Source organism: Prorops nasuta, unplaced genomic scaffold, assembly GCF_024137725.1.
Source record: "Prorops nasuta isolate Cenicafe-Biocafe unplaced genomic scaffold, Cenicafe_Pnas_1.2 PNAS00027, whole genome shotgun sequence".
Lineage (NCBI taxonomy): Eukaryota > Metazoa > Arthropoda > Insecta > Hymenoptera > Bethylidae > Prorops > Prorops nasuta.
Genome location: NW_027116824.1, coordinates 1892898 through 1905455, shown reverse-complemented (window position 1 = coordinate 1905455; position 12558 = coordinate 1892898). Strand labels below are relative to the sequence as shown.

The 12558-nt window shown below is 28.0% G+C and overlaps 2 protein-coding genes and 1 long non-coding RNA gene across 6 annotated transcripts; 2 read left to right on the top strand and 1 right to left on the bottom strand.

Annotated features, from left to right (window-relative positions):
• The first annotated feature begins 690 nt into the window (after positions 1–690).
• Positions 691–5898, top strand: LOC136782471 (uncharacterized). 3 transcript variants are annotated; one of them, XM_066741917.1, is made up of 11 exons: positions 691–1270; positions 1356–1481; positions 1550–1789; positions 1997–2178; positions 2307–2463; positions 2567–2608; positions 2734–2875; positions 2945–3336; positions 4571–4872; positions 5277–5384; positions 5448–5898. In XM_066741917.1, exons 1-11 carry the CDS (start codon positions 1196–1198, stop codon positions 5527–5529), a joined length of 1848 nt encoding a protein of 615 aa, XP_066598014.1. In that variant the 5' UTR covers positions 691–1195; the 3' UTR covers positions 5530–5898. The 3 variants fall into 3 exon arrangements, with proteins under 3 accessions (XP_066598014.1, XP_066598015.1, XP_066598013.1); XM_066741918.1 differs by having other exon boundaries at positions 1356–1488; positions 1563–1789; positions 5464–5898; XM_066741916.1 differs by having other exon boundaries at positions 694–1270; positions 1356–1488; positions 1563–1789.
• A 149-nt stretch (positions 5899–6047) lies between these two features.
• LOC136782474 (uncharacterized) lies at positions 6048–8010 on the bottom strand. The gene is made up of 3 exons (XR_010824127.1): positions 7823–8010; positions 7665–7745; positions 6048–6241 (listed from the first exon to the last, which is right to left on the bottom strand). It is a non-coding gene; the product is annotated as an uncharacterized lncRNA (long non-coding RNA).
• A 175-nt stretch (positions 8011–8185) lies between these two features.
• Sec15 (exocyst complex component Sec15) lies at positions 8186–12244 on the top strand. 2 transcript variants are annotated; one of them, XM_066741915.1, is made up of 13 exons: positions 8186–8587; positions 9008–9173; positions 9258–9544; positions 9608–9710; positions 9787–10029; positions 10121–10288; positions 10349–10420; positions 10514–10648; positions 10705–11075; positions 11141–11375; positions 11441–11582; positions 11649–11835; positions 11908–12244. In XM_066741915.1, exons 1-13 carry the CDS (start codon positions 8520–8522, stop codon positions 12029–12031), a joined length of 2301 nt encoding a protein of 766 aa, XP_066598012.1. In that variant the 5' UTR covers positions 8186–8519; the 3' UTR covers positions 12032–12244. The 2 variants fall into 2 exon arrangements, with proteins under 2 accessions (XP_066598012.1, XP_066598011.1); XM_066741914.1 differs by lacking the exon at positions 8186–8587 and adding an exon at positions 8749–8903.
• The last annotated feature ends 314 nt before the right edge of the window (positions 12245–12558 follow it).

The window sequence follows — 12558 nt, the reverse complement described above, 5'->3', positions numbered from 1 at the left end:
ATGTATTACTTTCCTTAAAATCTTTATTCTTACGACGTAAATATGTAAAAGATTCTATTTCCTAAAGAATATCTGTTATCAGGCTTAAATCTTTTATATTTTAAAAATTATACAATTTTATTCATTTGGTATTTAAATATTAATATCATAATCATAATCGTGTATAGCCACATATCTTTATAATGCTTTATTTCATGTTGTCAATAATAAAATGAGAAAACTTGTTATATTTTTTGAATGTGTGAAACTTATTTATTTCATCTTTAACTGTAATGTTTTGGGTACCTATAGGGATAGGTCCCGATAGGTACTTTTAAGAAGAATCTGTACATATATCGATATTACAGAGCGAAATTTGCGCCAAACGAAACGACCTCATTTCTTAACCGATTTTAACGTTTATACTTATACATCTTTTTCAAAACGCCAGAAGATTATCTAGCGATCTTCGTTGGTCGATTTTTTAAATTTCACTTTTTTTCTAGTTTTTTATTTTTTTAAAAATCTGCTAACGAAGATCGCTAAATAATCTTCTGGCGTTTTCAAAAAGGTGTATAAGTATAAACGTTAAAATCGGTTAAGAAATGAGGCCGTTTCGTTTGGCGCAAATTTCGCTCTGTAATGTCGATATACAGATTCCCTTTAATTAAGTACCGTCATGTCTAACCGGGTGCAAAATACAATAAAGTAGGGAAGTCGAGTGCACTGCTGTGTATGTATATGTATGTATGTATATATCGGTATACATTTCGTTATCCTTAAAAGTGCGGGTACGTTGTATGTGAGATGGTTTTAATGGAATACCGTCCAGTATAAGTTTTTTAATAAATATTAGTTAACTTTCATGGTTGATTTGATTTTGGAAAGGCAAATGTTTTTTTTTCCTGACTATGAATCAATCAAACCATGGATTCAAACGATGGATTTATCAATTATTATTAAAGAACAAAAAATTAAAAGTTAGTCAGCCAACTTCATGTAGGTGCACATTAGAGCAACATGAAAATAGTCGACAAAAAGTCTTATTCTGTCTTATATAGTCAAAGCTGTCAAAGTAGTCAAATGTTAAAGTATATTAAATAGGTTATGTGTGTTTGAATTAAGCTTAAATGTCAAATCCATGTCGACCTAGTCGAAAAATTATTTTATTGTATATGAAATGATTTTACAATGATGATACAGAATAATTTTAAAAATGATACGACGTAATATCTTAATAACTTATATTCTGTGTAGCAGCATTTTCAACTTTGCAATAAACTCACTTCATGTAATAAATAAAATTATACTATTTATTTACACATATTTATTACATATGTAAGTTTTTAATTTTATTAAAAATATTCTGCTTTTAGTGTGCAAATACTTCAGTATGTGAGACTTCAAAATTCAATAGTAATATGTCAAACATAAGATTATGTACAATGAATGATATTCCAAATGTTATTAATTTTACTGCAATGCTAAATGAGAATCATACAGCAACAGGTATAAAATAATTTAAATTATAATTTGCAATTATGTATATAGATTAAGAATACTGTATAAGTTACATTTCTCAGGACTTATTAAGGTTGAATATGTACCTCCTAAGATGGATTGTCAATATAGAATATCTTTATTGGTAAATTCATTATTAGATGAAGCCACGTGCAAAAGCCAAGAATTTCAACAAGATAACTACTTAAATATTTTCAAAATACATACAGCAGAAAAGAATATATGTGCTTTTCTAGAAATAAATAATTCTTTAAATTATAATTTAGCTACATCAAATTATATTTGCCAGGTAAATAAAAATATGTATTCCATATGTCAAACTTACTACTTAATACAATATGTTTATATATAATATTTATACTATCTCAAGTAGCAAAATAGGTTATAATGACATTAAATTAACAAAAATTTAATTACTTTGTCCAATTTTGCTATCAGGGATTGTAAAGATAAAATAATTCATTTTTAAAATATGAGTTATTTATTTTTTTATTAGGAGAACGTTGTTTTATGGTTTCAAAATGTGTTTACTGGTTGTTACATTTTAAGATTTCATACTGATAATAATGAATTTATATTAAGGGGCCAAAGTTTCTTAAAAACTGATTACCAACATAACGGAATAGTCAGGCCTGAATTCCAATGCAGTTTTTACACTATGTCTACCACAAATGTGAGGTATAAAAGTTTTATTTCTTGTAGACCACTTAATAGCTTTATAACTTGAAATAATATAGTTACTATTGTAATAAAACAATTCAGTTATTTGTAATTAGTAATAGTTTAATAGTTTTTTACATTTGTAGCAAAGACACAGCACATGTTATGATGAGTTTTTCAGCTATAACAAGTGCATTAGCCTTTATTATTGAAATGACATGGATACCTGTAAGTTATAAAACTGAACAAAAAGCATGTACTTTATACAGTTTACCACCAATTTATGCTTGGAATATTAATATGGTAATTGCTCTTTTTAATAGTAATATAAAAACTTTTAATATAAGATATATTATACAGACTATTCAATCATATAAAGATATTTTAGTGGTAATATTATTTTCAGGAAAATAATACTTTAATCAACAACAACTGTTCCAGAAATATAGTAAGTTGATTAAAAAGCAATTTTTAAATGCTTAAATAATGAATTTGTATGTAAAATTTGTTACCTGAAGTACTATACTTAAGTTAAATATATAATTATTGAATAATTTGATTTTTGCAAAATAGATACAAACTGGTACGGGTAACTTCTTAAAAAATCTTGAATGCAATTTTGCTGTCGAAACTCCACCAGAATCTGAATATTGTTTTACAATTCATCTAATAGATGATAGATGCCAAAAACAAACTGCTTGTACATGGATGCAACGTGAGTAAAATGGTAAAAGATCAAAACATATTATTTTTAAAACATCTATTTTTTTCCTGTTTTATAAAGGTTGTGCAAAAGTACTTGAAAATCCACTTGATCTTGGATACTCTAATAATGTACAGACAGACAATTTGAACACTAGCGAATATATCATGTTTCCTCTTATTGTTATTGCAATTTTAATCATTATAATTTTTGGTGCTGCATATTTGTCACATTATTTACGTAAACAAGGATATTCGTGCCTCAACCTAATAGCACATAAAGACAGCTTTGTAACAGTAATTCGTACTAAATTAGATGAATTTGCAATTAACGAAAAAAATGAGTTGAAGTCAGGGGAACAGGATAATATAATTAACAAAGATATTGTTTTGTTATATGGAAAAGGCTCTCCTTTGTTTATGGCCCTTATGTCAGATCTTCGTGAAATATTAGCAAAGTTTTGTCAATGTACGGTAAGTAAACTAATATAGTGTTTCATTTAATGCTAGAAGACAACATCAGACTTAAATGTAACCTATTTCATTTTTAGTATCGAAGACTGTTCAGTAATTAATGTTATACTTTACAATAAAACTTTCATATGAGTTTAATCATTTAAAAAAAATTTATTTACTCTACAGGATCCAGCATTTTTGATTTTTAAATTTTTATACCAAATTTCAATTTATTAACAACAAAAACTTTTACTATTATATAAGTAAAATCTGAAAATATAAATCTCCAATACAAACATAGCATGATAATCCATTTATACATTAACAGTTAAATATGTAACATTTACATAATTAACTTATCATCTATTAAATTTTTCAAATAAAGGGTACAGGTTCATAAGTGTGTTTTTTAGCTATGAAAATGAAAGAAATATTAGTTAGATTGATTGTGCATATGAAATTATTGCATTTAATTATTTTAGAACATAGATAGTTTATGTTTTCATCGGTATTACTTACACTATTTTAGTAATTGCATATTTCACAGGTGTCCAAAAATGAAACAATTCGCATTTTTTATAAAAATTCCCTAATTCGTTTTAGAATTAACCTACTATTTATGTGAGACTATTGCCTTAACACTTCTGTCTTTTAGTAAAATTTATATCATAGTATATTATATATTAAATTTCAAATAGAAGATGTTGCAACCTTGCACTTATAGAAAAGAAGTCAGTAAAATCTAAAAAATTGGGATATGTTTGCTAAAACTGCAAAATTGTGACTCTTTGTACACTAGGGGAATATACCCACCTAGCTTAAACAATTCATTTATAAGTTTTAGTACTATATACATATTATCTTAATAAAAAAGAATTCTTTCCTAAACTCTTTATGATTTCCAAGATATTTTTGAAGATTCAAAAGTTTTAGAAAGTACTCGTTTTTACTGTCATAAATTGGGACTAAAAAAGAATCTGATTGCTAACTGAGTAAATAATATTATTAAAAACTTAAAATATGTGCTCTAAAATTGTAAATGGATGGATTTCATATGTGTTATCAATCTGATATTAATATAATTTTCAAGGTCACAAAACCCTTTTATGGATTTTCATTTTATCTAGATTTAAGTATTTTAATAACATACTTTTATAAGTCAGTAATAATTAATTCTCATAATTTGGTAATTGCTGGCTATTTTGAAAATAAAAAAAATTTAAGTTAAATTTTTTCTATTTTGCCCTTATAGGTGCATGATTTATATGTTGGGAATGCTTGGAATGCAGTTGCAAAAAGTGGCTGCTCTGCATGGTTTATTGATATTCTAAAAAGTGGATGTAGAGTAATTTGGATAGATACGCCTATTACCAGAAATCTTGTACAACAAAGGCCAAATCATCGTACTTGGCTAAAACAAAATTGCAGAAACAATGAAATACACCAATTGAATACTTCAGACTTTCGTGATGCAGCCTTATCTTCACTATTGTACATAGCTAAGAACAATATGAATAACACTAGTTTACAATACAATAACCATTTTATTGTAAGGTAAGTAAAATTCGAACCTTACTATATTATATGAAAACAGGGTGCCCAGTTAACTAAGGTCAAACTAAAAAATTCAGATAGGGGAGGAAATCTTGAAAAAAAAGTAATTCAATTTTTATTCATTTTGTCTATAGCTTAAGGGGTTATTCAGTATTTTAGAGGAAACCATTCCATTTTAGATATGATGTAACTCACAAACTATTGAGGATTCTTAGAATTTTAGATAAAACCAGACTACTTAGAATTTTGTACCCTACAACATTTGAAAAATTATCAAAATCGGAAGTAAAAAATATACTCCGAAATTCTTGCGTTTTCACGTGGACTTGATTAGATATTTTCAATTTAACATTCAAATGAGCCCCTCTGTACATACACATGTTGATATTTCTTAAATTTTGTAGATTGAAAGGTATGGAAACTGTAAACGGACGAGATGATCCGTTTAATGAGCTTTCTCCATATGTACGCTATCTACTACCTCAGCATATTGACGAATTATGCACACATTTGTAAATATCGATCTTTATTTTTCTTTCTGTGTTATAAAACTGTCTGAACTTATTTTGTTGCAGGTGCATACCTAAACAGAAGGATTTTAAAAAAGATATAAACAAGGCAGATCTGCTGCACAATTATCTGATAAATATGGAGTAAGACTGATTGCAATCAGGAGTTTTTAATATTGGTTACATTCAGTAAAAAAACAAATATTGAGATGCTACTGAACTAATGATTGATAAAACAATCAGTGCCTTATATAATTGATCAATTATATTGAATATTTTGGTAGCAGTTCTGTAGCTGCTACTTCTACTGAATACAACCATTAAGACTTCGGTTTTCTACCTCAAAAGTTAAATAAAACTTTATAATACCTCTTGCATAACTTTCTACAGGGGAGAGTCAAATTTTATTTTTAAATATTTCTAAGGTTTAATTATTGTGATAATGCAAATATTTTTTCAATATTGTAAATATTTCTTTCAATAATTATATACTTCAATAATAAATCTTTTATCAAGATATTGGACAAATTACATGGTTAAAATATTTTAATTATGTCTGTATTTTATCTTTTCTTTATAAAAAAATTATTATTTATTATTTCAACATTAATATTTCAATTCACCAGTCTCAGAAGATATTGCTCAAATTAAAATTAACAAAATGGAAACACTAATACAACAAATCTTTTATTTAACATATGTACTACATTATTAAATATAATTTACAGCTTTAAAACAATTATTCTTAAATTATTTAGCTGATGATGCTGCTCTAAGTTTTATTTGACAATGTACAACCCATGCAGCTATTCCCAAAGCTGCTCCTAGACCTAATGGATGTTCTACTTGTACACGTTTCACTTTGTAGAGAAAAAAGAAATAAAAATTCATTAGAACATTATGTTTCATAAGGAAGATAGTAGTATTTTCATGTGTTTTAACAATTTGGTATAAATATATTAAATATACAGAAACTACCATTTTTAGTTGAAGCTTTACACAAGTTGAAAAGATAACTTTCTGTAGTAAAAGTCAAGATAAAAACAACAATTTCTGATATAGTAGTTAAAAAGAAAATAAGTTTTTGCAAAGCTTCGATAAAAATATGGAGTATGTAGGTTTGTTTGTTTCTTGATGTTGGTTTTACATTATCATATTAATAGTAAGCTAGATACTTTGATTGGTCAAAATAAAACTGGATCAGCTTGCAAACCATTCAGTCTAATTTGACAAAATTTTCTTCCTTACTATTTTTATTACAGTAATGCAAAAAGTTGCAATAAATATTTACAGTTTAACATTTAAACTACTTCATCAAGTCTAATGCATTAGCTTTTAACATCTTGCCAAATAATAATGCCCAACATTAGGTTTCTGATGTAGTTATCAAAGAAGATTAACATTGTAGAAAAGTTCTTTATTTAACAAATTACCCTTTAAATTGCTATGAATAATGCTCAGAATTTGAATTTTTTGCTTATTATTGGAATATGGCAAAATTCTTGTAACTATAAGTTTTCCATAATCATAATGGTTAGACTGAACAAAAGCTTGAATTTTATGTAGCCTTATAGTTTAAGATAATCTTATTGTATAGTATTTCTATCAGATATAAGAGTAGTAATAAATTAATGTATAGATCAGATATTAACTGTACTTGTTGTACATCACATGTACCTTTTATAATCATTATTTACTTTAAAAAAAACATTTATTTACTATTGCCATACTGCTCAAATGTACAAAGTGTTTGGTTAACTCTTATCAAATTGATAACTCAATATAGGTCAATCAATTTAAGAATTCAATTCTTATGCTATTTTGTTATGTAGATCTTAATAAAAAAGTTATGAAGAATTAAAATATGCTTACTTCAAAACTTCTTATTAGTCCATGGATAATCAAAGCAATATTTAACCAAAAGAAATTCAATGGTTTGCTTTATCAATAACATGATTTGAACCAAAAAAATTATAATCCTTGTTAACTTTTTAATTAAGGGCTGTATAAAAAGTGACATTAGAATTTCATTTTCAAAACTGTTTGCTGTATACTAACTTATGAATTTAGTATGAATTTACTACTATATAATCTTTACTTGTTTTAGTTCAATTTACTGCACCAGCTGAACATTGTAACAATCAAAAACTGACCTAAAATCACAAGCATAGGTCGAAAATGCTGAGACTAAGTACAAAACGAACAAACCTAGTATATGTACATTTCAATAAGTATTTACCTAATTTTAATTATTTTTTTTATTTTAAATTGACAAGGACTTACAATACCAGCGTCGTGTATCAAGACCAAATTGGCCAGTGGTTAAAAATGAGAAGAAAAGTTTAGAGAGAATTGCCCCTGTAACTAAAATATTCTACATTAATTGAAGTAAGTTAAAAGAAAAATTAAGTAATAAGAATAAAAACAAAATATATAAATACATCCGTAAGGTATTATATCTTGATGACATTGCTCATATGGCAGAAGTTCCTTAGGATTTGTATCTAAAAAACTAGTTTTTTTATATTCACCCATGATAAAGTTTCGGAATTGATAAAACTAAACAACTGAGCAAATTGGAGCAAACGATGAACGTTTACGGTTTTGTAATCAGATTTGTTCGAATTTGATCGCGAGCCCACAGCTCAGCTGAAGCTACGTTCTTTTTTGGTGCATTCAGCTCAAAGGTTCAGTAGCCGGTTCAGATAATAGTGAACGATCAGTAATTCTATCATTTGATTGGATATTTCTTGGCTTTAGCCGAACTTTAACCAATCACATAAAATCTTTACCCCGACCATTCGACTTTTGTAAAGAGTATAGTGATTGTTGCCTATACTTTTATTAAAAGTGTATAATACGTAACATGTATGTAATATGGTATTTTTTAAAAAAGTGTAGAACAGGGAATAAAAACACAGACACCACAGCTATACTGTTCCATTTATATTTTCTTGTTAAATTGGGTGTGATTTAACGCGTTCACCCGTGAGACCGAGACGGGGACAGCGACAGCGGCGACAGCTGAAAAAAAGGGGAAGGGTCTCAAGGGTTTCAAGCACATGTATAGAGCGACTTGTCAATTTTTATAATATTATTTAATCATTTTTACGAGAAACCGCAGTCAAATTTGGAAAAATGGATAAATATGACTTACTGATTCAAGAAATCGAAGGCATTGATGATTATTTAGGACCTACCTTTAGGTATGTAAAAGGGTAAAATTTGTCATTTTAATTTCTTAAAGGTTATGCACCCCTCATTTAAATCCCCGCGTTCGAAAACAACCCTTACACGCAGATGCGACTAACGGTGCATATGCGCACTAAAGGGGTTGAAAAAGAATATTACTGTATATACAGCAGAATTAAAAATATTTATAGGACCCTTTTAAGTTCTCAATATGTCCAGATTATCTACTACACAATTTCAAAATATTTTGTTAAGCGTAGCTCCAAAACATGAACATTTGCTTCATGAAATAGAAGATTCAGGAACTAATAGCGTAGGTCTTGTTATTAGGTATTATCCCTTTTATGACACTTGTTAAATATGTACTTATTTATGTTATGTATTTAATGGTTTCTTTTTCTCTATTGTGTATATTGTAATATCAATGATTTCAGAGCTATCTACAATGGCAACGAACACAAGAAATTTATGGAAAAACTTGATGAGCGCATTAAAGCTCATGATAAAGACATTGAGCGAATGTGCAACCATCACTATCAAGGATTCATTGATTCCATTCGTGAATTGTTACAAGTTAGAACTCAGGCACAGCAACTTAATGTAACTTTCTTATATTTGCTTTAATAGAATCACAAATAGTCCTGTAACAGAGATAGTAATTTAGTAATATTAATTTTTAAATAGAATGAAATATTAGATCTGGATAAACGAATTACTGCCACATCAACTAAACTCATTGAAAAAGGTGAGGAATTGGTGAAAGCACGAAAGGTGGAAAGCAATATGGCTGCAGCAGTAGATAGTCTTACTATGTGCCTTCCAGTCCTGGCTGCATATGCCAAATTGCAAAAGCAATTAAAAGACAAACGTTACTATCCTGCTTTAAAAACTTTGGAGCAATTGGAATATAATGATCTACCAAAAGTCACAAACTACAGATTCTCCACTCAAATTACACAACAAATCCCACAGTATGTAAATATTGTTATCTATATACAATAAAACATAAATGTAAATTTTTATTCATTTTCCAGATTGAGGGAAAACATAAAAGATGCATCTATGTCTGATTTACGAGATTTTCTAGAAAATATAAGAAAATATTCACAAAAAATAGGAGATGTTGCTATGAGACATGTAAACTCAATATTTTCTTTTGATTTTACAATAAAATTAAGGAAAGTTTTATTAATATCTTTACTTTTAATCTTAGACCGCAGAGCAATTAGCAAGTGAAGCTGAAATTATAGGCTGGAAGAAAAAAAAAGCACAGCTGAGCTCTTTATCAGGAGAAGCAGAAGAAGAGTTGAGTGCACAAGACCTTATGGATTTTAGTCCTGTATATAGATGTATGCACATTTATACTGTATTGCGTGAAGGAGAGACATTTAAAACATATTACAGACAACAGAGAAAGGAGCAAGCTAGATTGGTATTACAGCCCCCTATTAATATGGTAAGGAAGAAATTAAGAGTATAGCATTTTTTTTATTGTCATTTACTTAAATTATTCACCTTATACTACCATATTCTGTTTTCGTTTATAGCACGAAAGCATAATCTGCTACCAATCTTATCTACAGAATATTGTTGGCTTTTTTGTAGTCGAAGATCATATTTTAAATACAGGTAATGGATTGGCTACACGATCGTATTTGGATGAGCTTTGGTCCATGGCTCTTTCTAAAATAGTGAACGCCTTAAGAACACATTCGGTAAATATCTTTTTATATATTTGAAACATGTTTTGCATTACTCAAGTTTTAATTTTTTAGGCATATTGCACAGATGCAACGCTTATATTGAAAATTAAGAATCTCATAATGTTGTTTAATACCACTTTAAGAGTAAGTAGAAAGTATAATACTAATACTCTTAATTTGACGCTATTTTCAATTCGATTATTGAATAATACAAATGCATTTAATAAATTTCAAAAGAACTATGGATATTCGGTGGGACAATTATGGGACCTATTGCAAGAAATACGAGTACATTACAATGAGGTTCTTATGCAACACTGGGTTCAGGTTTTTAGAGATATCCTAGATGAGGATAGCTTTTTACCGATTCAGGTATTTTTCATACCCTTCACTTACTTTGAAAATTTTTTATTAATTGATAACTACAGGTCACAACTCAGAAAGAATACGAAGAAGTTCTAGACTTATTTCCATATCACGATGAGACATTGCAAAAGTCAGATTTTCCAAAAAAATTTCCGTTTTCTTATATGGTTCCAAAAGTATATCAGCAAGTCAAAGAATTTATTTATGCCTGCTTAAAATTTTCCGAAGATCTAAATTTTACACAAACAGAGATTGATGATATGATATGTAAATCTACAAATTTGTTATTAACAAGAACATTCAGCGGTTGTTTATCATCCTTATTCAATAAACCTTCACTGGCACTGCTTCAAGTTGTACAAATAATAATTAATACGGGATACCTCGAACAATCGACCGAATACTTAGGAGAGTTTCTCTCAAATATAACAGGGTAACTAGGATTTTCAAATTTGAATTAATATTTATATAGTAAAAACTAATATCTAAGATTTGCAGCACTTTGCATAAAGATCAGTTAAATTGTACAAATGATAAATCAGCAATGTTCAGAGTAGCTAGAGACGATGCTGAAAAGCAAATATGTGAAAAATTGAAACAAAAGCTAGATGAATTTTTAGAATTGGAAAACTATGATTGGAATTTGACCGAGCCACAAGGTCATGCTTCGGGGTTCATTACAGACCTCATAGCATTTTTACAAAGTACTTTCACGTGTTTTACTAATTTACCGGTAAGCTCTTATTTTCTTACAATAATAAAAATATTATAAAATGCTGTCTAAATTTTCTAATTTAGGATGAAGTTGCACAAGTAGCATGTAAATCAGCTTGCTCTCATATAGCTCAATCTATATTGGAGATTTTAATTTGTGAAGATGTAAAACAAATATCAATGGGTGCACTTCAACAAGTGAATCTAGATACGATACAATGCGAACGTATGTAGATTTATTTGGTTCATAGATTGGTATCAACATATTCATTTAATATCAAACTTTTTATAGAATTTGCAGCATCAGAGCCTGTTACTGGCTTAGCCGAAGGTACACTTTTACAGTATTTTGCACAACTACGACAATTATTAGATCTGTTTATGAGTTGGGATTGGCCTACTTATTTTCACGATTACGGTCATGAATCCAGCAAATATCATTTAGTAACACCAAACATGGCTGTTATATTATTAGAAAAGTGAGGAAGAGTTACATTAGACTTTTAATGGTAATTTTGTGCATAGAATGTTAATAATCGTTAATTTCACAGGTTAAGGGAGTCTGATAAAAAAACTGTATTTTCAGTATTGAAAAAAAGTGAGCGAGACAAAAAAAAACTTTTAGAAACGGTATTAAAACAATTGCGTCAACTAGCACAAACGACTCAACAATAAATAAATAATTAAAATTAATAACAATGTATATATTCTTAAAAACCTTGTATATATTTAATTTAATCTTGTACATACATTTACCATTAGTGATTAGCAAATGTACTATAATCATGATGTAAAAGTATATAAATAGTTGTAAAATAATTATTGACAAAATTCAACATAAATTGTTATATATATATTATTAAATAAAATATGCTAATTAAATTATAAGTTTTATCATTGAAATTACTGTATCATAGTGTTCATCGTTGAATAATTAATAAAGGTAATTTAATATATACATTGCGTATGGCTCTATTTACTTTTAATTTGTCTTTTTCTGCATTAGTATTATTATATTACATGAAATCCAGCCGTGTAATGCACAATACCTGTACAGCAGATAAAATATATGTATATTGTATAAAGTCACAATTCCTATAAGTTAATGCTTTTTATGTATATATGTATATATGCCTTTATAAATTAACATAGTCAACCCCTTTTAGAGAGTTATGAAAATTTTTTCGTGTTGATTTAATGAT

Bases quoted from the DNA above. Each gene is read 5' to 3' on its own strand.
- LOC136782471 (XM_066741917.1), top strand. From the start codon at position 1,196: ATGATACGACGTAATATCTTAATAACTTATATTCTGTGTAGCAGCATT. The intron at 2,609-2,733 runs GTAAGTTGATTA...TTTGCAAAATAG, and splicing joins ACAACTGTTCCAGAAATATA to ATACAAACTGGTACGGGTAA. The intron at 3,337-4,570 runs GTAAGTAAACTA...TTGCCCTTATAG, and splicing joins CAAAGTTTTGTCAATGTACG to GTGCATGATTTATATGTTGG.
- Sec15 (XM_066741914.1), top strand. From the start codon at position 8,785: ATGTCCAGATTATCTACTACACAATTTCAAAATATTTTGTTAAGCGTA. The intron at 9,711-9,786 runs GTAAACTCAATA...TTTTAATCTTAG, and splicing joins GAGATGTTGCTATGAGACAT to ACCGCAGAGCAATTAGCAAG. The intron at 11,376-11,440 runs GTAAGCTCTTAT...TTTCTAATTTAG, and splicing joins CGTGTTTTACTAATTTACCG to GATGAAGTTGCACAAGTAGC.